Source organism: Mangifera indica, unplaced genomic scaffold (assembly GCF_011075055.1).
Source record: "Mangifera indica cultivar Alphonso unplaced genomic scaffold, CATAS_Mindica_2.1 Un_0027, whole genome shotgun sequence".
Classification (NCBI taxonomy): domain Eukaryota; kingdom Viridiplantae; phylum Streptophyta; class Magnoliopsida; order Sapindales; family Anacardiaceae; genus Mangifera; species Mangifera indica.
Window position 1 is genome coordinate 241,394 of NW_025401119.1, and position 23,954 is coordinate 265,347.

The 23,954-nt window shown below is 32.4% G+C and overlaps 2 protein-coding genes across 2 annotated transcripts; both read left to right on the plus strand.

The window, feature by feature from the left end:
• The first annotated feature begins 1,385 nt into the window (after positions 1-1,385).
• LOC123206193 (branched-chain amino acid aminotransferase 2, chloroplastic-like) lies at positions 1,386-14,580 on the plus strand. Its single transcript, XM_044623331.1, has 10 exons — positions 1,386-1,578; positions 1,659-1,747; positions 8,228-8,405; positions 9,576-9,752; positions 9,856-9,987; positions 10,788-10,886; positions 11,357-11,473; positions 13,348-13,443; positions 13,859-13,971; positions 14,306-14,580. Exons 1-7 carry the CDS (start codon positions 1,447-1,449, stop codon positions 11,429-11,431), a joined length of 882 nt encoding a protein of 293 aa, XP_044479266.1. The 5' UTR covers positions 1,386-1,446; the 3' UTR covers positions 11,432-11,473; positions 13,348-13,443; positions 13,859-13,971; positions 14,306-14,580.
• A 7,291-nt stretch (positions 14,581-21,871) lies between these two features.
• On the plus strand, positions 21,872-23,358 carry LOC123206205 (transcription factor RAX3-like). Its single transcript, XM_044623351.1, has 3 exons — positions 21,872-22,109; positions 22,200-22,329; positions 22,423-23,358. The coding sequence occupies exons 1-3, from the start codon at positions 21,974-21,976 to the stop codon at positions 23,189-23,191; spliced, it is 1,035 nt and encodes a 344-aa protein (XP_044479286.1). The 5' UTR covers positions 21,872-21,973; the 3' UTR covers positions 23,192-23,358.
• The last annotated feature ends 596 nt before the right edge of the window (positions 23,359-23,954 follow it).

Below are 23,954 nucleotides of genomic sequence, written 5' to 3' on the forward strand. Positions count from 1 at the left end.
TAAATAAGTATATATAATTTTATTGATATAGTGCAATATTAGATGTGTTTATTTTAAGTACACAAATATATAAATATTTATATTTCTCATTATATGATTGATTATTTTAAATTAATAATAAAATAATATTTAATCATGTGATAATACATATAAATATATATACAATTGTGTAACTAAAACAAATACACAAAATTTTGTTATATAATTTTATATAATAATATATTATTATTTGTATATAAAATTATACATATTATGTTTGATTGATAGAAAAGGTCATCCAAATGATATATCTATCACTTAATCTTCTCATCTTTTTCAACTAGCGAAAAAACCTATTCCCACCTAAGGTTTAACAAAAATTCGAAGTGACTCCACTAACTTTTAAAAATCTAAATACCTATCAATCCGTTAGTTTTTACGGTTACAATTAAACTTAAAATTATCATTTAGATATTTTTATTTAAATTAAAAAATTGATTTCTTTTTAACCTCTTAATTTTTAAACTAATCATTTACACCCCAAACTTTGAATGTAGCCACCTCTCTAACTTTGAAACATTGCATTTACACCCAAAAACTTCATTTCATTTTTTTGGTGACCGTTCTTCCTAAAGTTTCTATCTGGGGTCATCTCCCCTCCCATGGTGGTTTCATGGTGTAGAAAACACCAAAAATCTAGCTAAAATGATCAGATTTTTTTGCATGGATTTGTGTAAAAATTACACAGATTCGTGTGACGCTCTGTGCGTCACCAATGCACAGATCTGTTAGACGGTATCGCATAGATGTGGGCATTGTCTATGCAATGCCGTCCAACTAATTAGTGCAATTTTTTGCATAGTTCTTTATAAGAAAATCTAATCATTTCGATCAGATTTTCCATAGTTTCTATGTCAGAAAACCATCATAGAGGGAGTGGAGATACTGCCGAAGAGGAACGTAGAAAAAAACAACCATCGAAAAAATAAAATAAAATTTTTAAGGTATAAATATAATGTTTCAAAGTTTAAGTTAAAGAGAAGTAGTTAGTTTTAAAAGTAAAGAAAAAAAGAAATAATTTTTCTTTGTTTAAATAAAAATTTTAATAATTAAAATTAATAAATGGGTGAATATTTAAATTTTTAAAAATTAATAAAAATTATTATATTTTGACTATACTGGTCACTTTATATTTTCAGTATATCTTGGTGGGAATTACTCCTTCGGCCTTTTCAATTTAACTGTTATGTGATTTTAATAATAATTTAGGGGAATTCTAGCTTTTCCAAATATTGCAAGGCAAATGGTCCTGACAGGAAAACGGTGTTTCCAAAATACGGAACTACCAGTACAACTTAAAAACAGAGTAAGAGTCAAATAAAGAGAGAGAGAGGTTAAGCATTCACCAAAACCCAGGCCAAACAATCCCATTGCTCACCAGAAAACAATTCACTGAGAGAAGAGAAAATGGAGACCAGCGCAGTGTTAACAGCCCTTCAGCCAACCAATTACGTTTTACGTAACACTTCTAATCTCCACCTTTCCCCTTCCTCCGCTCCTCAGATGCAGCAACATTTCCTTTCTCCCGTTTCTCTCAAAGTAACTGATTCTCTAATTTTACGTTTCACTTTTATTTTTCTGTCTCTTTAGTTTGCCTCTGATTTTCACTCTCGTTGCAGCCTCTCAAGCCAATTTCTTTCTCCCCTTGCAATGTTAATCAATCCCCTTCTCCTTTCTCTCCTTGTGCTGTTTTATCTCATACTTTCAGGTTTGTGTTGTTAGTTTTTTCTTCATGGATAATGGTAACTGCAGCAGTTACTTCTTCATGGATAATGGTAACTGCTTCATGCAGTTACTTCTTCATGGTGTAATGGTCTGTAAATCCCATGCCATAACTCCACAAGTTGCGTAGCATTCTTGATGGTAGAATGCTTCTTCAGGGTATAAATAGGGTCCCTGGGTGAGCTTTTTCTACACTTGAAAACATACACCATTCTATGAGAAAAAGAGATCACCTGGAAGACGAAAGTTTACAACAATTTCCAGAGGATTATTCTGCATCAAATCGTCAAGCAATGGCTGGAGGTTAGTGTTTAATATTCCGCAATTTAATTTTGGTTTCTATCTTGCATACTCAGTATATATATGCTTAGATAGAGACCATATACATGATTCTAACATTTGGTATCAGAGCTATTTTATGTCTCTGCCTTGCTTTGATGTGTTAAACATGCATAATTTTATAAAATCCCGAATTTCTTTAGAAAGAGAAAGTTGGCTGTTGGCATTTTTTGAATAAAATTTTTATTTAGATGAATTCTACATCAAAAACGGAGAATTTTGATATATGGAACGTCAAAATCAGAGTTTTGTAGGCTGATTTAGAGTGCAAAATGTATACGGGTGCGAAACCGGGTCTGTCGACCCGAATCTTGACCCGGCTAGAGGTCAGGGACGATCTTCAGATGACATGTCGTTCATCTACTTTATTAAAATGTAAAAATTTCCTTCAGTTTCGTGTCTTGAACCCGGGCCACAAGGTTCTGAGTGAGACACTTGCCGCTCAGCCAATTTAATTTTCGTTGAGAATTTGGGACATCGTACAATGTTATATGCTTTAGTTTTAGTTTTCATGAATAATAACTTTGTTAGGGTTCAGTTTGAATATATTTTTAGCCTTAATAAAATATATTTTATAACATGTAATTGCCAAAATTATTATAATTAATTGGATAATTGAAGTTTCATTTATCCAATTTTTAGTGTTTATTAAATATTATTTATATGATTAATTTTATGCATAATTTTAGTTTAATTGAAATTATACTTTAAATAATTTCTTAAGGATTATATGCATAAAATTAGATGTCATGTGATTAGTATAATATTTGATTGATCATAGAGTAGTCACAACATTTTTGATTATATCAAAGTTATACATTAAGTATCCTGAGATCACATTTAATTATATGACATCAATTGTAATTAATTATGTAAGTATGATAAATCTTATCCCACAAGAATTTTTATTATATTTATGTGATTAATTAGGATGAAATAACAAATTATTATTTTTAATCTATCCACAGGAATTAAGAAAAGGAATATAATTTGGTAGTTTTATCATACGGTTTATATATTTGTAGATAAACCTATTTAAATTAAAAACTTAGCCCACAGACAGTTTTTATGTTATATGGTTTATATATTTAAAGCATGTTTATACATTGGTAGAATATGATATTAATTTTGATAGCTTCAAATTTAGTGACTTAAACGTGTATGTTAATATTTATTTACAGTTATTCAACCTGTGAATTTCTCTGATAATGTATGTGATGTTCCTATTTTGAGTGGTGACAATTATAAAATTTGGAAGGAGATAATTCTTCTCCAATTAGGGTGTATGGACATTGATTATGCTATTAGGAAGGATGAACCACCTACAACTACAGAAACTAGCACTCAGAATGAAATTGCCCTGTATGAACGTTGGGAGCGATCTAATTGTTTGAGTATGATGTTCATCAGGACACGCATATCTGCTAGTATTCGTGGTTCAATCCCTGAGTGTAATAATGTCAGGCAATTACTGAAGAGTATTGATGAACAGTTTGAGTCTTCAGATAAAGCACATGCTAGCACTCTAATAACAAAGTTTACATCAATGAAGCTCATTAGTGTTAAAGGTGTGCGTGAGCACATCATGCAAATGAGGGATATTGCGGCTCAACTTAAGGCTCTTGAGATTGAGATGTCTGAATCTTTCCTGGTGCATTTCATTCTAAATTCTCTTCCACAACAATACGGACCTTTCAAAATCTCTTATAACACACATAAGGAAAAATGGTCAATCAATGAACTTCTGACCATGTGTGTTCAAGAGGAAGGAAGGTTGTTGATTGAAATGAATGAAAGTGCACATATGGTTACACAAGGGAAGAAGAAGAAGAACCAAGCTAAGTATAAGGGAAAGGATAAAATATTCAATCAGCTTGAATTTAAGAAGGAATCTAAATGTTTTTTCTGTAAAAAGAAATGACATGTGAAAAAGGATTGCATTAAGTTTAGAGCTTGGCTTGAAAAGAAAGGTAATCCAATCTCACTTGTATGTTATGAATCTAATATGGTTGATGTTTGTCATAACACTTGGTGGATTGATTCTGGTTCTACAATCCATATTTCAAATACCTTGTAGGGCTTTCTAAACCAAAGGAAGCTGATGGTCAGTGAACAATGCATCTATTTAGGAAATAAGATGCGTTCACATGTGGAAGCGGTCGAAACGTGCAGATTAGTTTTAGATTCTGGTTTTGTTTTGGATTTAGAACAAACCTTTTATATTCCAAGTTTCTCTAGAAACTTGATTTATGTTTTAAGACTTGTACCCTTTGATTTTCCTTTACATTTAATGAAACTGCATTTAGTTTGATTTATAAATCTGCAGTTGTGGGAAATGGTACATTGTCTGATGGTTTGTTCTAAATTCATTTACAAAACAATGTTTCATTTAATTTGATGCATGTTCAAGATAATGTTGGTATTAAAAGAAGTGTTATGAATGAAAATTCCTCTATATTGTGGCATCGGAGATTGGGACATATCTCCATAGAAAGAATTAAAAGGTTAGTGAATGATAGAGTACTAGATACTTTAGATTTTACTGACTTTGATACTTGTGTGGATTGTATAAAGGGAAAACAAACCAACAAATCAAAGAAAGGTGCTAAGAGGAGTTCAGATATATTAGAAATCATACATACAGATATTTGTTGTCCTGATATGGACGCTTATGGTCAAAAATACTTCATCTCATTTATTGATGATTATTCACGATACATGTATCTCTACATGCTTCATAACAAGAATGAAGCATTAGATGCCTTTAAGGTTTTCAAGGCAGAAGTAGAGAAACAATCTGGAAAACAAATTAAAATCGTGAGATCAGATAGAGGTGGAGAATATTATGGTAAATACACTCATGATGGACAAGCACCTGGTCCATTTGCAAGGTTTCTTGAAGAAAATGGGATTGTTGCCCAATACACTATGTCTGGTTCTCCAGACCAAAATGGTATAGTGAAAAGAAGAAACTGAACTCTATTGGACATGGTGCGGAGTATGCTTAGCAGCTCCAAACTTCCTAAATCACTATGGGTAGAAGCTCTTAAAACGACAATGTATATATTGAACCGAGTTCCAACAAAGACTGTTTCTAAAACACCATTTGAGTTATTTAAAGGTTGAAAACCGAGTTTGCGACATATACGTGTTTGAGGATGCCCGTCTGAAGTAAGAGTTTATAATCCACATGAGAAGAAATTAGACCCAAAGACTATACGTGGTTATTTCATTGGATATGTCGAAAAGTCTAAGGGTTATAGGTTTTATTGTCCATCACATAGCACTAGAATAGTGAAATCTCGAAATGCAAAATTTCTTGAAAATGATTTAATCAGTGGGAGCGATCAATCTCAGGATTTAGTTTTTGAGAAAGATCATTCAGATACTCAACCACCCATTTCGAGTAATAGATTGGTTGTTATTTACAACACCCCTCAAGTTCAAATGGATGTTGAACAACCAATTAATGAAATTCCATAAGTTGTTGATAATACTCTAGTAGATCAAATTGTTCAACAACCTTCAGATATTGTTGAACCACCAATTGTACACTCTACTCCACAAGAGGATAGTGTTACAACATTAAGAAGATCAACTAGAATGAAGAAATCAGCTATTTCTAGTGATTATATAGTGTATTTACAAGAAATTGACCATAATTTAGGAGCCGAAGATGATCCTGTTACGTTTTCACAAGCAATAGATTGCAGTAAATCTATTTTGTGGTACAATGCTATGAAAGATGAGATGGAATCTATGAAGAGTAATAGAGTCTGGGATCTTATCAAGTTACCTAATGGGACAAAGGCCATTGGGTGTAAATGGGTCTATAAAACAAAGAAAGACTCATTAGGTAACATCGAGAGATATAAAGCAAGACTCGTTGCTAAGGGTTTTACTCAAAAGGAGGGAATCGATTATACAGAGACTTTTTCTCCTTTATCTAAAAAAGATTCTTTCCGTATTATAATGGCATTAGTAGCCCATTTTGACTTAGAACTGCATCAAATGGATGTGAAAATGACATTTCTCAATGGAGATTTAGAAGAAGAGGTATATATGAAACAACCTGAAGGATTCTCCTCTAGTGATGGTGAGCAATTGGTGTGCAAGCTTAGGAAGTCCATATATGGATTGAAACAAGCATCCCGTCAATGGTATTTGAAATTCCATGAGGTTATCTCTTTATTCGGTTTTGAAGAGAATATCATAGATCAATGTATATACCAGAAGGTCAGTGGGAGTAAAATTTGTTTCCTTGTTCTATATGTGAATGATATATTACTTGCAACCAATGATAAAGGATTGTTTTATGAGGTGAAACAATTTCTCTCTAAAAACTTTGATATGAAAGATATGGGTGAGGCGTCTTATGTCATTGGCATTAAGATTCATAGGAACAGACCTCAAAGCATACTAGGTCTATCTCAAGAAACCTATATCAACAAAGTTTTAGAGAGATTTCGGATGAAAGATTGTTCACCAAGTATAGCACCAATTGTGAAGGGTGATAAGTTCAATTTGAACCAATGCCCTAAAAATGAACTTGAAAAGGAACAAATGCATTCCCTATGCTTCAGCTGTTGGAAGCCTTATGTATGCTCAGGTTTGCACAAGACCTGACATTGCATTTGCTATTGGGATATTAGGAAGATATCAGAGTAACCCAAGTATAGACCACTGGAGAGCTGCAAAGAAAGTGATGCGGTACCTTTAAGGGACCAAAGAATACATGCTTATATATAAACGGACTGATAATTTAGAGGTAGTTGGTTACTCCGATTCGGATTTTACCGACTGTGTTGATTCAAGAAAATCAACATCTGGATATATTTTCTTGTTTGCCGGCGGAGCCATATCTTGGAGGAGTGCTAAGCAGTCATTGATTGCTACATCTACCATGGAGGCTGAGTTCGTTTATTGTTTTGAGGCTACATCACATGGTGTATGGTTGAAGAGTTTCATATCTAGGCTTAGGATTGTGGATTCTATTTCTAAGCCGATAAAAATTTATTGTGACAATTCAGCTGCTGTTTTCTTGGCTAAAAATAATAAAAGTAGTAGTCGAAGTAAACATATCGACAATAAGTATTTAGCCATTAAGGAACGTGTAAAAGAAAATAAAGTGGTCATTGAACACGTCAGCACTGAATTGATGATTGTCGATCCTTTGACAAAAGGCATGCCACCAAAAAGTTTTAAGGATCATGTAGAGCGAATGAGAGTTGGTCTCATGTCGTAATTGTGATGGGAGTGAGTTTCATCATGTGATTTGATGTATATACATTTTCTATAATAAAATTATTCAGTTTTTCAATTGATTAAGTTTTCTCATTTTATGTGCACATTTTGGTTGAAAAAATAATCAAATTTGGACCCAGAATAAACATAAGGTTTATTCATTAAGTTATAGAGGAATAAATACATTGTGATACATGGAAGATAATACTCGTTCTTAGAGGACTTATCGCCATGATTCATGTATTTTATTTCTTTACTTCAGTATGTGGATTGATGGGTTACAGACCAAGTGGGAGAATGTTAGTTTTTTCTTCATGGATAATGGTAACTGCAGCAGTTACTTCTTCATGGATAATGGTAACTGCTTCATGCAGTTACTTCTTTATAGTGTAATGGTCTGTAACTCCCATGCCATAACTCCACAAGTTGCGTAGTATTTTTGATGGTAGAATGCTTCTTCAGGCTATAAATAGGGTCCCTGGGTGAGCTTTTTCTACACTTGAAAACATACACCATTCTATGAGAAAAAGAGATCACCTGGAAGACGAAAGTTTACAACAATTTCCAGAGGATTATTCTGCATCAAATCGTCAAGCAATGGCTGGAGGTTAGTGTTTAATATTCCGCAATTTAATTTTGGTTTCTATCTTATATACTTAGTATATATATGCTTAGATAGAGACCATATACATGATTCTAACATGTGTTTGTTGTGGTTGAATTGGATATTGCAGAGGCTTCGCATGCAAATCTTGAAATGGATGTAGCTGTGTTTCAAAGAACTGTTACATTGATTTTTTCCTTTTTGTTTTTAATTTTAAGCATTATGGTAAGTATTTATTTAGTGTTTTCTAGTCTGCGGGTATATTGGTTTGTTGTATAGCGACCAAAAGGCTGATTTGGCGGACATAGACTGGGACAACCTTGGATTCGCGTTTCTTCCTACTGATTATATGTATGTGATGAAATGTTCGCGGGATGGAAACTTTAATGAAGGTGAATTACAGCGTTTCGGCAATATTGAGTTGACCCCGTCAGCTGGTGTTTTGAATTATGGTCAGGTTGGCTTTTTAATGTTTGCAGCGCTAAATTCTCACCTGAATTTTATCTTTAATAATTCTGAGTTTTTCATGTAGCATGTTTTCGTACGGCAACTAAATTTTACAAGATAGGAAATGCAGAATCAAAATGGTATCTCAATTGTGTATTTTATCGGTGGTAAATTACATTCTTTTTTTAAGTTAAGCAAATTCAAGGGAGCTACCTTATGCAGTGAATTAATTTCCTTGCACATTTTTGTAGATGATATTTGAAATTCTAATTTTTGGATAAGTTGCTTTATATGAGAGGTTTTCTTCAATGATTGATTTTGAGCTATGGAGATTTTTTTTTTTCCCATTTTGTCGGAACAAAAACTTTGTTTTTAGAAGGTATGAAGTACAAGTTTCCTCACCTATAGTTAACCAAATTCTTTAATTTGTTTTTTTTTTTCCTTTTTGGTTAAAATCTTATAGAATAAATTTCATTGATCTGCTCTAGATTTTGGCTAAAGTATAGCTGGATTTTGGTTTTCTATATTTTTTAGAGCTTTCACTTGAATTTTGACATTTGATGGAAACATCCTTGAAATTCGTTTCAGAATTTGCCTAAAGTCCGCTGGAGTTTGTCAAAAGCATCTCTGTAGTAAAGATCATCATCCAAAAAATAAACCACTCAGGTCCATCATGATTTTTGCTAAACCTCTTGTCCTGGAAAATTTCCTAATATTTTATTTTAGGTAGTCAGAGGTGGACTAGTTAGGTAGTCTAGAAATGAATAACTGATTGGACATTCCAGCATTTGAGAATAATTTTTTTCTACCATTGCGAATTCAAAACTTAGCGAAGATAGCAGATAGTGGAGACATTGTCTGGGGGAGTTGCAGTGCTCTTTTCATTAAATTAGCTGTTGAAGCATTTTATATTGGGGAGTTGCAGTGCTCACTTCATTAAATAATTTGCTGTTGAAATATTTCTTATTTGTTAAATATTAAATGATACTGTAGGGGTATGGTTGGTAAGACCAATTATAGGTGCATAAGATGTTAGTAGAATCAAAACCATGTTTTTGTGTGTGTGGAAGGAGGGGGGGTTGTTGTTGGATGTGTGAGGGAGAGGAGGAGAGAGTTAGTGATTTGAGGATTATCTATCTTCTCATCTTTTTTAAAATTTTTTTTCCTTATTTGTAACCAGGGATTATTTGAAGGTCTGAAAGCCTACAGGAAAGAAGATGGTAGTATACTCTTATTCCGACCAGAGGAAAATGCACAGCGGATGAGGATGGGTGCAGAAAGGATGTGCATGCCATCACCATCAATTGAACAGTTTGTGGAAGCTGTCAAGGCTACTGTTTTGGCAAACAAACATTGGGTATAAAATGGTTTAATTTTGCACTATGAATTTTTCACTTTTGTTAGTGACTTGAGTGGTTAGTAACTGCTCCTGAATCTTTCGTTGCTAATTTTTATTTCAGATTCCCCCTTCTGGTAAAGGTTCTTTATATATCAGGCCTTTGCTAATGGGAACTGGGGCTGTTCTTGGTCTTGCACCTGCTCCCGAGTACACTTTTCTGATCTATGTATCACCTGTTGGGAATTATTTCAAGGTTTGTTAACTTTTTGTTGCAGGCAACTTACAACTTAGTTTGCAACCCAAGACTTGTGGTGTCTTTACCTTGTTCTCTATCACTTCTCCATTATCTGCTTTCTGTGATATCTTCTTCCCTCATGCACATACACACTGTCACACAAACTTGTACATATGTAAGAAAAATAATAACAACTGAATGCTTGCTTCAATATCATGTGGAGAAGTGTTGTTACAATCAGTTATGGTTTGCTATCTGCTTATAATTATGACTCATTACAGAATTTAGATTCAGCTGCAATTTCTGAATTTCATGCTCAGTCTCATTTGAAGTGACAATGCAATCTCTTTTTCTTTTTCCTCTAATTTTAATATCATTAATATTGATGAATTCAAGTTTTCTGCTTAAATAAATATTTTGAAGTACTGTTAGCAATTTGCAATTAGCAATTCTATGACAGTAAATATGAAAAATATTCCTTATTTGGAGATTGAAAACATGACACTGTATATATTGAATTCAATTACTTGCCCTTTATAAATTGTGCTTCTGAAGTTTCAATGACCAGTTTTTTTATAGTACAATTATTGTGGTGGCAATGTGGTAAATTGAGTGACAATGTATTTGGACAAGCAATGTTTGTCATTTGTGTGTTTTGTATTTTGGTTAGTTATCGTTAGCATATTTTTTAATGCTTTAGATGTTTTGTATGTGCTATCTTTTCTCTATGGATTCTCTTCGGTTTTCATTTCCTATGGATAACTATGGCACATCCCTTGCACAATTATTAATTATAGTGTTTATTTTTGCAATGCTAGGAAGGCATAGCACTAATAAATTTGATTGTTGAGCATGAATTACATCGTGCAACTCCTGGGGGCACTGGAGGCATAAAAACTATTGGAAACTATGCTGTGGTAAGCCAGCCTTTTAGTAGCTATTAGATTCTCAATATTCTTTTTGAAAAGATTTGTTTTATTAGTAATTTTGGTTTGTTTCGTAAAAAAATCTCTTCATTTTGCTTGCACCCTAGGATTTATGTTTTTCTTGCTTGGTTATTGCTAGGTTTTGCCAACTGATAGGTTGATTAAATCTAGGTTTTATGAATTCTTGTGTTCTTTTGAAATTTTTTCCTTTTTTATATCTTTCTCAACAATGTAATATGCCTAAACATTTGGATATAACTCTTTTTTCTGTTGCTATGTATGGAATCTGTGTCTTGAGGTAAATCAGTGAAGGCCTGAGCACATTATAGTGAAGCGTAAGACACCGCCGTTATGGTGTGGTTTACCCTTTGGCTTTGAAGATGGGTTAAAATGCTTAACATCTGAATCATTAAATACTGTAATTCCTAATATATCCTCATGATTCAAAATTTTATTTGTAGGTTCTTAAGGCTCAATCTGCTGCAAAGGCCAAAGGCTATTCTGATGTTATTTATCTAGATTGTGTTCACATGTGATACCTGGAGGAGGTTTCCTCTTGCAACATTTTTGTTGTGAAGGTACAACTTATTTGTAGCATAATTTTCTTTTGTCACCATAATTTCACTTGTTGCTCCAAGTAGGGAAAGAAGATTAATAATTGTTTTATATATATTCTTTAACTGGTGAAATATGCATTCATCTTGTTCTTTCCATGAGGATGTCATGCAACAAAGTGCATAGAGACAATTGCATGCAGTTGATAATGCTTATGAACATCAAACATTACACATCTTCGCTGTTAGTTTTATTGGTGCTTGTGTAGACTCCAACTTGCTTGTATGTGGGAGGTCTATGTGGATGTGGGGCCATATCATGCTCAAGGAAATGCATATCAAAGAACCCCAAACCATGGCTTTGGCATTCTTCCATCTAATTGGTGTGTTATGAGCAGCTAGGCTGGTATGACCATTGCTTACTGAGCTTCAGGGCAGTGGGGTACTGTACTCAAGCTGTTGGAGACACAGGCTTGTTTGAGGCATTAGTCTGTTTGGCTAGAGTATGGGTTTATCGAGTTTAGATATGCATCCTGTTTACCTTGGAGGTGCTTGCCTTTCTGGTTGCCTTCAAGAGGACAGCCTTTGTTAATCTGCCATCGGATCCATTCATCTTAAGTGTAATTTTTGCCATGGAGTACATATATAGTAGTTTCTAATGAGGTTCCTTTGAATGCAAAGATAATTGGATTTCTTTTCATAAGGGTTTCATTCTCCTCCTCACCCAATGGGATCTTATTCCAGTTTCCCAGATATTGTCTTGATGTTACTAAGTTGAGTACTTTCGGGCTTTCAGACCATTAGGACTTTTGAATGCCATTGGTGAAAGGTTCATTCTTGTAAATTCAGGGATTAATATAAGGGCATTTAATGCTGTAAATCCCAAGAGATATCCAAACATCTCATTACAAGTGTCAAGTGATGTGTATCTATGTAGTGTTGATTTATAATTTACCAAATCTTCACTTCATTTACATGTAGAATTAAACAACACTCGGGGTAAAATTTTTGCGACATCTCTTGGGATGAGTAGTTAATTCAATAAGGGCATTTCTCTTATTGTGATAACACCAAGATCATAAGATGTTGTGAGATAAGGGTGAAGGAAGAGAACTTTGAAGTTTTGGGAATGGTTAGTCTTAAATGTAAGTACAAGCTTTCATGTTGCTGCTTTACATAGGTAAAGGCATGCGTTGATTTTCAAGTGGGCTGGAAGTTCTTGTATTTTTTGAGAAGACCTAGGCTTTTTGCATTAAATAATAATGTGGTAATCTTTTGTAATTTTTCTCATACATACGCATTTGAAAATAACCAATTTTTCGTATGAAAATTCTGTTAGATTATTCCACTAACTATTATCACGAGAACCACTCAGAAATTATTTCTCTAAAGACTTAATCTTTTGAAATTAATATAAATTACTTATTTTAGTGGTCGAGAATAAAAAGATATCTCTCTATGCTATTTCTCATATTATGACATATATTTACCATTTGTCCGATTTTAGGGTTATAGTGACTTTTTGTTTCCTATAGTTCCTTTCTGTCTCAATTGTACCATGCTGTCTGGAGTTTAGTGTATTTGAATTGATTTACTTTTAGGGTTATGTTCTTTGTATGTTATGAGGAAATAGATCATTTATTATGATTTGCTTGTGTTTATAAGTTGGTGGTGGAATTGATTAAAAGAGGGAAAAAAAGCAAAATTGTTTTTGTGTAGCATTGAAGCTTTCAAAATTTGCTATTTCTAGTGTTAGAGAGTGTGGTTTATGCTCTACAATGATCCCGTGTAGTCTTTATGTGTTTGTTATAAAGTCACTGCAAGTACTTTGCAAGCTTTTCTTGATGAAATTAGAGGCAGTTAGAGCGGATACATTCTCATATGTGATATCCTACTAGGATAAAATTATCTCCACACCTGCAATCAAGGGGACGATCCTACCTGGCATCACAAGAAAGAGTATAATTGATGTTGCTCGTAGCCAAGGGTTTCAGGTAATGGTTATGTTGCTATGAAGATATATCTTGATTGATTTACTTCTTTTCCCTTTGAGTGTGACATCATGAAAACTTGGTTTGAGGCTTGGAAACTAGCCCAAACTTCCAAACTCACAGTTTAGGATATTTTAAGTGGTGAATTATTTTCCATGGCAGAATCCAATATGCATGACACAACCCTTCTTGTTGTAGTGACATTGTCCCCCAACTTGTAATTTAAGCTTACAGCTCTAAAAAAGTTTCAAAATGATCTCTCAAGTTCCTACATCTTACACACTTAATAGGTTTTATTAATATTGCTAGTGTGCTTAGAATTTCTGTTTTTAGCTTTCATTTGATTAACTCTTAATGGATTTGCACATAATAGGTCCTTGAATTGGTTTAATTTCTCAGTGGTCATTCAAATTCGCAGGTCGAAGAACGCCTTGTGACAGTTGATGAACTGCTTGATGCTGATGAAGTATTCTGCACAGGAACGGCTGTGGTTGTATCACCTGTGGGTAGCACCACTTATCGTGGTAAAAGGTAAAAAGCTCTTAACTATCTGGTGAAAGGATAAAAAACCATGTCTCCATGTTTTAATTTATTTAATTACTGGTTTCACTGTACATATTAAATGGGGAATTGATTCACCAAATGCAATGTAATAATCAGAATTCTGTTTATATTCGAGGTTTGCTAGTAACAGCCCTGGCAAGATGGCAATTCATAATCAAAATTTTAGTTCCTTGTGGAAGAGTGCATATAATTAAAGCACACCTTTGAACTGCCACCTTCAAGTGCTCTATTGGTGTTGTCCATAGCAGTGTCGATAAAAGTGACTTAATAACACAACATGTAAAATCTTATGTTGGCGCAGGGTCGCATATGGAGAGGGCTTTGGTTTTGGAGTTGTCTCGCAACAACTATATTCCGTGCTTACCCAACTACAGATGGGTCTTATAGAGGACAAGATGAGTTGGACCCTCCAGCTGAACTAGTCACACTGGAACAAATTCTTGCTTGCATTTTGAATTTGGTATTGCAGTTGCAGATAAAAGAATCTCTTTAGTATACAGTGGGAATTAGAAATTTCTTTAGTTTGATTTCTTGTCAAGTGATGCCCAGATAAAATATATATATGTATGCCAAAAATCATGTTTGATATCTTCTTGTTTCTTTTTAATTATTAATTGTTAGTAGAAATAAATTTGATTGCACATTTCTTCATGTTCATCACATATTGCACTCAGCTACACTTGTTATATCACAAACACATATGCATTCATATTTTTGGACTCCTCTTTGATAGCATATCTGCAACTTACACATGCATTGATATATATATATATATATATATATATATATATATATATATATATATATATATATATATATATATAGTGCTAGAGGGTACACATTAAATTATTAAAAGAAAAAGCTCTGTAATAAATTGATATTCTTAATCTACCCAACCTTACCTTTAATTGATGAAAAGTAAGCGTTTTATTAAAGAAAGATAAATAATTTTCAATTCCTCTCCTTGTCTTATTCGAAATTTCAATGGTTAAAGTCTCGCTTAAGCAACACTTTATATAATTAATTTTTTTATCTTCCTTCTTGAAAAGGAACGACAATTCTCTGTTTTGAAATTTGTCTATTTTTTTAAGTTTAATATCTATTTCTATCTTTGAATTATAGATGACAATTCAGAGCACAAAATTAGGTATTCGACTCACCCTTCTTCAAACGGAGAGGAGATTACTTGAAAAAGACTTGGATAAGAACAGAGATGACTAAAATCTTCGTAATCAGAGACAAGGATAAATATATCTCTGATTCATCCCCTTCTTTGTTCATTTGATTCTTTGCATATTTTTTAAACTTTTACATATTAAATTATCCTTAGAAGTTGTGAATTTTAATAAATATGTTTTACATTTAATAAATATTCTATTATTTTTTTAGTAAGGATGAAACTGGAAAAATGTGGAGAATTTTTCCTGTGGAGATAGAAAGGGAAAGGGGAGATTAATTTTTATCGTGGAAAGGGGACAAAGATTTTCTATCATTCTTGTATTGGAAACAAGGTAGCGATGGAAAAAATTTTTCTTGTAAGGATGTCGACGAGGATTAAGATATTTAGGTCTTATCTTGTTGTTATCTCTACTTTGGATTTGATAAAGATAATCAGAAGTAGATTTGTGTGATTTGTATAATAAGATGAAACCTTTTAGTATTGACATTGAAATTAATAAAAGCTGCAGAAGGAAATGAAGTTTGTTCCTACTTTATACTAAAATTATACCATGAAAAGAGGCGTAACTAAGACTGAAACTGCTTAGCCAAAAAAAAAAAAAAAGTCTAAAGCTCATGGAAAATGACATTCACATTCCACGACATATTTAATTCAAAACAATGCCATCAAGAATCTGGCAAATACAAAAGTGTTAGCCCTGTGGGAACGGTCTAATAAACATACCACAATCTTCATTCAATTAAGTCTTAATTGTGTTACAGCCATTACCACACAAACTTCAAATGCATATATATATATAAATTTATTTTCTGACTACCTGCCTTTTTTTGTCTTATCTATATATGTTTTGTTGACCTTTGCCCCTTCTTTTCTGAAGTTTTCAACACAGCAAATAAAACAAAATATTTGTGCACCGGTGGCTGAATCCGTCTGATATTTGATTGGAGAACTACCAAACAATCGCTTTAGAAAGTTCTGTTCATTTCTTTCTTAAAAGCGTTTGCAACAGTCAATTTTATGGAGTTTTTTCCTTCCTTCCCACAATTCTCGAGTCCTTAAAATGAGGTCAAAGTGTACCCATTTGTTTTTCTTTGTGATGTTACATTACGTATTGCTGACCCAAATCTTATCTATATTATCTTATTTGTATTAACAATGTGATTTATACACACTTTTGAATACACAATCCAATATAAAAATGATATATTATTATGTGATTATATGTTAATTTATCTTTAATCCAAAATTACTTAATAATATGATGACATATTATTTATTGACTTAATTGTTTATTAAAAAATATATATACATAGTATTAGAATCTCAAGTATAAAATATGAGATTTGGATCTCACATTAAAAAATATAAGCTTTTAGTGTGAAATTTATATGGTTTTGAACTCTCCAATCTTAATAGTTAGTTTTTAAAGTGTAATTCTCTTAAGATTTATATTATTTAGTATCAGAATTATTATCACGCCTGTTAGTGGCAATTGTGCAATGTCCCAGCTGCAATTGTGTGTCACGAGTGGTGACGTTGACACTGTAGTGTTTGTCTGAAACTACTAGAGAGTTAATACATAGCTAATTTATTTAGATGCTGGGCTACAGAGTGTGGTGTTGGATTTGATTATCCTCGATGGGCGGTTTCAATAATAATGTTGAATATGTGTAGGGATCAAGTTATAAACTCAAACTTATATCTTGGATATGATTGTATTTAGTTGCTATAATGGGAAAAATAATCATAAAATTACATTGACACTTGGCATTTACACATGGTTTTTTTTATCTACTAAATACACGAGTGAAAGATGGAAACGGAAGTGACCAATTCCATGGTTCATCAAAGTCGTAGTAACTTTTGAAATTAAGTCGATTGCCTCAGAATTTTGAGTATTTAACTTAGCTAGCTTGCATGCTTTTTCTTAGCATTTCAAAAGCCTCTCATATTGTTTTAGTCCATGAGATTTAAAAGTGATAGGGATGTTTAGAATTTTTCAAACTGACTTCGTTTCTGCTGCAGTCTTCTTTAGACTTATTCAACTCGATTTCTTTTGGCGCAGTAAGTTAATTTTGGAACCATCTATGCATTAAGTTTGAATGAAGATATTTTTCCCCTGCTAAAGGTTGGTGAGAGTGACAGTACTTGGGCAAACACATGATGGGCGTGCTAAAGTATGAGTGTGTGTGATTGTTAGTTTCATAGGTGTATTGTTGTTTATTGAAGGCTCCAACCATGAGCGTGTACAATGTAACCAAAGGGCGTATTAAAGGGGGACTAGACTATCCTTAAGAGCTAAAACCATTCCTTTGCTAACTCAAAGGTAAAATAAAACCGGTAACTTTAAATCATAATATAAACAAACGTAAAACTGACTCTTAAAAAGATAGTATTGGGATATCATATGGGCAGATAAAAAAATTAACCTATGACGTATTGTTCTGGGTAAACTATTAGACTATTTAGGGAATTCTAGAAATAATGTTTCACATAAAGTGATTCCATAGAACAAGTCATCGAATTAACAAAAGAAATTTGAAAAAGGGGGTGGGGGAGAATAATCTAAATCATTAACATCTAATTAGTATTTTGATAGATGTCATAACTCATAATCCATAAAATAAAGTAAATAAAATTAATCAATCAATAGACAGCTGTTAATGGTTCATTCTACACTCCTACTTTACCTATCTAAATGTCATTGGAGCACGTGCATGCATGTCTACATAAAGACCTCGATAAAGCATCAATATGAAAGTAACTTGAGAAGAAAGGACACTCCAGATTAGTTTCTAAAAAAGACTGCTTCAAAGTATTAAAGTAATTTCCAGGTCCAATCTTACACACACACTGCAGGAAATTTCAAAGGCAAGAGAAAGAAAGCTGCCCTACCATCTGGACAATTTCTCCTCTATCGTATTGACAAAGTTAATATATTTGTTCTTTAATTAACCACAGTGAAAATTCAACTGCCAAATCTAAACACAGTGAAAATTCTATATTCATTTTTTAATTCCCATCTTTTGACTTTCACTCTCCCATGAATTTGATTCTTGGAAAAGTCAGCTTTAATATATACATATTTTTTTAGTAATGTTTTACGTGCCCCACACAAAAAAAAAAAATATACATATATATATATATATAATAATAAAATCATTCAATCACTTAATGATATAAATAAAATATATATTTATTTATACATTTAAAATAAATATATATAATTTTATTAATATTTTTAATATTAAACAATTATTATCATAAATCTAAGTACATATGTACATTCACTTTTTCTTAGAAAAATCTTAATCAAATAATACTATGTGGAGTAGAGTAGTAATGAGTATCAATTTTTATACTTATAATAACGTGTTATTATATGTTTAAATATTATTTTATTTTTAATTAAAAATCATTTAACCATTAATATGCAAATTAATAACCATTGTAAATGTGAATAGTTTTATTAAATATTGATTGCATTATAATAAGAAGCATAAAAGGCAGGCAAGTGTAAGGTCCTAATTGTAATGCATTTGACATGACAGTTGGCTTTGTTTCTTCTTTTTTCTTTCTCTTTTTCCTTTAAATTAGTATGAATACTATTTATTGATCTCTCTTGTGGGTTTTGATTATAGTTTAATTATTTGGCCCCAAATGATCAATTATATATTGAAATACCAAAAGCAATCTATTATTGTTGCCATGATTTGAAAAGTTTCTTCCAATACTATTTTAATATTCGGGATGAATCCAATCCATTGACAATTTTTTTCTTCCGAAGTGGAGTCTCTGTGTAGATTTCTTCGCCTTTAGCTTTTTTGGTCACCAACCATAACAGAATACAGATAAACCTTTATTATTAAATTCTATATGAGAGTAGTAAATTGACATTATCTTGCCTTCTAGATGAATTTTGAAAGAAAAAAATATGGTGATTGTGATCTATAAACCATTTAATCATCAATTAGATTATTGTAATTGTTATTCAAAGCATTTTTAGCATCATCAAAAACGTTTTACAATGGTAACATATATGTTTTTAGGCCAATAAGATTTATGTCCATCAAAGGTTTAGTGTATTCCCAACCAAGGTCTCTTTGTCCAAAGAAGAGGTCTTCATCTCTTTAGGCTAGATCTTCGTCATGAGACAACTCGAAACCTTTTGTTTTCGTCTTTTGATGTTGATTTAGGATTGGCAAAAATGAAGATGAAGATGATTTGTCTTTGTTTGATGAAAATAAAGACTGATATCAAAAGATCAACGAGATAGAAATATATACTGAAGGCCAATTATCAGTTGGAACCAAGGTGGTTGCTAGAGAAGGGAAAAAAAAAACTTAGAAAGAAAATAGTCATTTTTCAAATTTTGAGTAAAAGAAATTGCTAAATTTTTAAACTAATAATAAAATTTTAGTTTTTTTAATAATATTCTAACTAAATAACATTTTTACCCTTAATCATAATGAATTTTAACAGAAAAATGAGTATTTGAGTTTTTAAAATTTTACCAATGAAAGTTTTAAAATACACTAAACCTTGGGTGGAAATAAATCTTTTGACCCTATATTTTTATAATCTAAATTTATAATATACATAATCTGTATAGTTATTTATGTAGTCCAAAGCTTATACACATATTTTTATTGAAATATTATTTAGTAAATCTTATGTAAATATTCTCAGTGACATAAAAAATGCTCAACTTCTAAGAACTTGAGAGACTGCAATGAGAAAGCAGAGGAAATACCAAACAGTTTGATTCTTTTGGAAATTTTAGTTGGTATACAAGATTTCCTCGACAATAATTAACCATAAAATAAGACTGACAGGAGTCAACTATTTGTTACATAAAATTCTGTAACTTCGTATATGAAAAAGAAATAGACAAATAATATAAAAAAGATATAATGTATCATAAAGAAAAATGAGATTAAATCTATGACATTATGCATTGACGAAAGTAACATTAGAAGTTTGTCCTTAAATAGCAATTGAAAAAAGAAAAGGCCTAAAGACTAATTCCTATGAATCCCACCCAAGATTTAGTGAATTCTCAAACTCCTACTTACGAAGTTTCAAAAACTCAAACATTTATCATTCTGTTAAAATTCTCAGTTAGAGTTAAAGGTAAAATCGTCATTTAACAAAAAATATTTGAAAAACTAAAATTTATCACATTTCTCCCCTTAATTTAAAAATCTAACAATTTTATCCATCTAAAGTTTGAAAAATAGTCGTTTTTCCCTTAGGATTTTTTTCTCCTCTCCAACAACCATCTCTTTTCTGGTTGTCCGCTGGCTTTCCCAAATCTCTTCTTCTCCCTAATCCAGTCTCTCTCTCTTCCCTCTCTTTAGTTGGCTGATGGCAAGAAAAGAGATGGTCGCAGGAGACGAGAACAAATTTTAAGGGGGGAATGATCAGTTTTCAACCTTTAAGTAGGGAAAAACTATTGGATTTTTAAATTAAGAGAGAAAATATGATTAAATTTTAGTTTTTAAAATTTTTTTTATTAAATAACGATTTTACCTTTAATACTAATTAAGAATTTTAAAAAAGTAAATGTTTGATTTTTTAAAATTTTACAGATGAAAGTTTGAGAATATACTAAATCTTAATGGGAATAAGTCTTTTGGCCTATAAAAAATTACTATAAAAAAAAACAATTAAGCAGATTTCTGTAGCTTCCAATTACTATAATTTATTACATTATAAAATGAATATGAAAAGTATTGAACCAAAAATTTATCGGTTCATTTGGATGGAAACTTCCTTTAATTTTTTAGTGAGATATGAAAAATCACCCTAACTATCATATCAGCCATCTTTTTTCCATTAATATAAATAGAAAGAAAAGACAAAATAGCTTGAATAAATTTGTCTAATTGGTAGTCCCACTGACCTAAAAATTAAACACAATATAAATATGTTAAATAACAAAATTAACTAAAATTAAAACTAATTTATTATTTCAAATGACACAAATATAATATATTAATTACTTTAATATGTATAATAAAAATATAAATAAATTTGAAAATATAAATAATCTAAAACTATAAAGATATATTAATATTTTAAATAAAGATATTAATATAAAGATGCAGATATAGAGATAGGAATAGAGATGGGGGCGAGACAAGGACAAGGTGAGGCGAGGACAAGATACATGTATCCGCATCCTCAATTATGAGAATATTTTTCATCTTCGTCCCATTCTTCGTTTCTACAGAAGAATCTCCTCTCCGTTATGGTTAAAGATTTTAAATTCAAATCATATTTAATTTCATCTGCTCAAGTTAAATATTTCTTAATTGAATAACAGTGTATAATATATATAAATTATTCCACCAAAACAGTGAGTATAGGGTTAGGTATCTTCTGGTGCCGTGTGTATTGGAAGATGATGATGATCATGATGATGTACTTTGTATCAGTCATTAATCAAAATTAACGAGGGCGAGGGAGTCAAGGTAGACGGCCATGGAAATTAATGCAAATATGCGTTATAGATTCTTAAGTAAAGAAGGACAATTAGATGAAACTTGGTCTTCTTTCCTGGCATTTATAATTTCTTCAATATTAAATGCATAAAGTGCTCTTTTTCTAAATTTACTTTTTGAAAACCCTGTACCCTCCTTGTCTCTCCTTCTCCAGCGATTATAGTCTCTCTCTTCCTCTCTCAGCTTATATATAATAACATTATCATTATCATTATTATCAGAAAAGATAGAGAAGCAAGCTAGTTTTATTTCGAACGACACAATACTCAGACAAAATTTAAACATGGGGAGAGCTCCTTGTTGTGATAAAGCTAACGTGAAGAAAGGTCCATGGTCACCTGAGGAAGATGCCAAACTCAAAGCCTATATTGAAGAGCACGGCACCGGCGGCAACTGGATTGCTTTGCCACAGAAGATAGGTAATTAATTAACCTAATCAGAACAAACACCATAAATCTTCTTCAATTTTCTAATTATTCAATACTCACTTTATCTATTTGCACGTTTAGGACTCAAAAGATGTGGCAAGAGCTGTCGGCTCCGGTGGTTGAATTATCTCCGACCTAACATCAAGCATGGAGGGTTCTCGGAGGAGGAAGATAATATTATTTGTGGGCTCTATTTAAGTATAGGGAGCAGGTAATTAATTAATTGGCTTTCTTTACTGGTAATATGTGGCCTTAAATGGTGAATTAGAAAGTTTAATTATAACAATTCCTCATGGATATGTAGGTGGTCTATAATTGCCAATCAGCTACCTGGAAGGACAGATAATGATATAAAGAACTACTGGAACACGAGGCTAAAGAAGAAGCTCTTAGGCAAGCAACGCAAGGAGCAACAAGCCCGGCGAGCTAGCGGTGTCAAGCAAGAGATGAGGACAGAAAACGAGGGTTTGATGATTTCTGGGTTTATGAATCAGACCCCATATTGGGCAACTGAGTCACCGGTAGTGATGGCGCCACTGGTGAATCCACAGCAATTAGATCCTCATTTCAAGGACCAAGCAACCCTCAGGAACTTGCTGGTCAAGCTAGGAGGAAGATTTTCTGACGATCTTCAGCAATCAAACACAACAACCATAGCAACAAATAGTGTTGCATATCTTTGTGATCACGTGTCTTTCTCCCAAGATCAACTCTTTGAGCTCGCTTCGCCAACATCCGTGAATAGCCGTACTGCCACTCAATTGCCAAACACTCAGTACATTAATTGCTCTGGAGCTGCTCCAAATATGTATCAAGGGTATCAGAACTGCCCATTAGAGCTAAGTGATCATCATCAAATGGCCTACAACCAGCAACAATTGCATGGATTGGAGAGCTTCTATGACATGGATGTGGTGAATAGTAGTACCGGTACTAGTTCTGTGGAAAGCACGAGTTGGGAAGATATGAACTCTTTTGTGTATTCGACAATGGTTTCAGACTGTGAAATTTGTCAACAAAATTTGCCACAAGATTCTACCTTTGAAGAGTCGAGGTACTTCTGCCAACAATAATAACACGGTGTGTGTGGGTGGGTGTTGTAAATCTGTTTCTCTGTAGGAAAAATTGGAGGCGGAATATCAGAAAACCTATTGAAATTATTAAGAGATTTGTTGTTAATTTATTTCCAATTTCATTTTGTTAATTTCTTCCTCATAGTTTGATACCTGTTTTAAGTTAACTATCTCTTTTCCAATCTTGGATTTAAGTTCTTCTGTTTGATACTGATTGGATGTTAATCTTCATATTAGGACTTTAATTAAAATAAAAGATTTCAGTGAATAGCTTTTTTTGGCTGATGTTTGAGTTCCTACTTACTATGCAAAAAGCACATCTTATGTTCCCTCCTTTATTCATGGCAGCCTTCTCTAAAGACCATGATAAGGCAATAGTAATATCGGAAAGGTGGTTTGACGTTTTGGCTACAATTTGCTTGGCCCTAGCTACAAGGGCATCACAAAGTGGCTGCATTTGTTTATTTTTATCTTCATGTCTGCAATAACAATACAAATCGTGAAATCACATGCATATCACTCTATCTCATATAATTCCAATTAAATATGAAGAGTTCTGAGTACTTTTTTCTCAAGCAATTACGGAAGTGTGTTCTCCTTGTTCAATTCCTCTTATAAAGAATAATTTCAGAAGTTTATGGAACACATATATGATTCTAATCTTAGGGTATAGAGAATTTCATTTAATTATTAAATAGACATCTAGTATGAGGGTAATATTTAAGATTAATATGATGTATATCCATTTTGAGTATACAAATAG

What these genes read in the sequence shown, in the direction of transcription:
- LOC123206193 (XM_044623331.1), top strand. Translation starts at nt 1,447, where the DNA reads ATGGAGACCAGCGCAGTGTTAACAGCCCTTCAGCCAACCAATTACGTT. An exon ending in TTTCTCCCGTTTCTCTCAAA is followed by an intron (nt 1,579 to 1,658) that starts GTAACTGATTCT and finishes CTCTCGTTGCAG; the next exon opens with CCTCTCAAGCCAATTTCTTT. An exon ending in TTTTGGCAAACAAACATTGG is followed by an intron (nt 9,753 to 9,855) that starts GTATAAAATGGT and finishes TTTTTATTTCAG; the next exon opens with ATTCCCCCTTCTGGTAAAGG.
- LOC123206205 (XM_044623351.1), top strand. Translation starts at nt 21,974, where the DNA reads ATGGGGAGAGCTCCTTGTTGTGATAAAGCTAACGTGAAGAAAGGTCCA. An exon ending in TGCTTTGCCACAGAAGATAG is followed by an intron (nt 22,110 to 22,199) that starts GTAATTAATTAA and finishes TTGCACGTTTAG; the next exon opens with GACTCAAAAGATGTGGCAAG. An exon ending in TATTTAAGTATAGGGAGCAG is followed by an intron (nt 22,330 to 22,422) that starts GTAATTAATTAA and finishes ATGGATATGTAG; the next exon opens with GTGGTCTATAATTGCCAATC.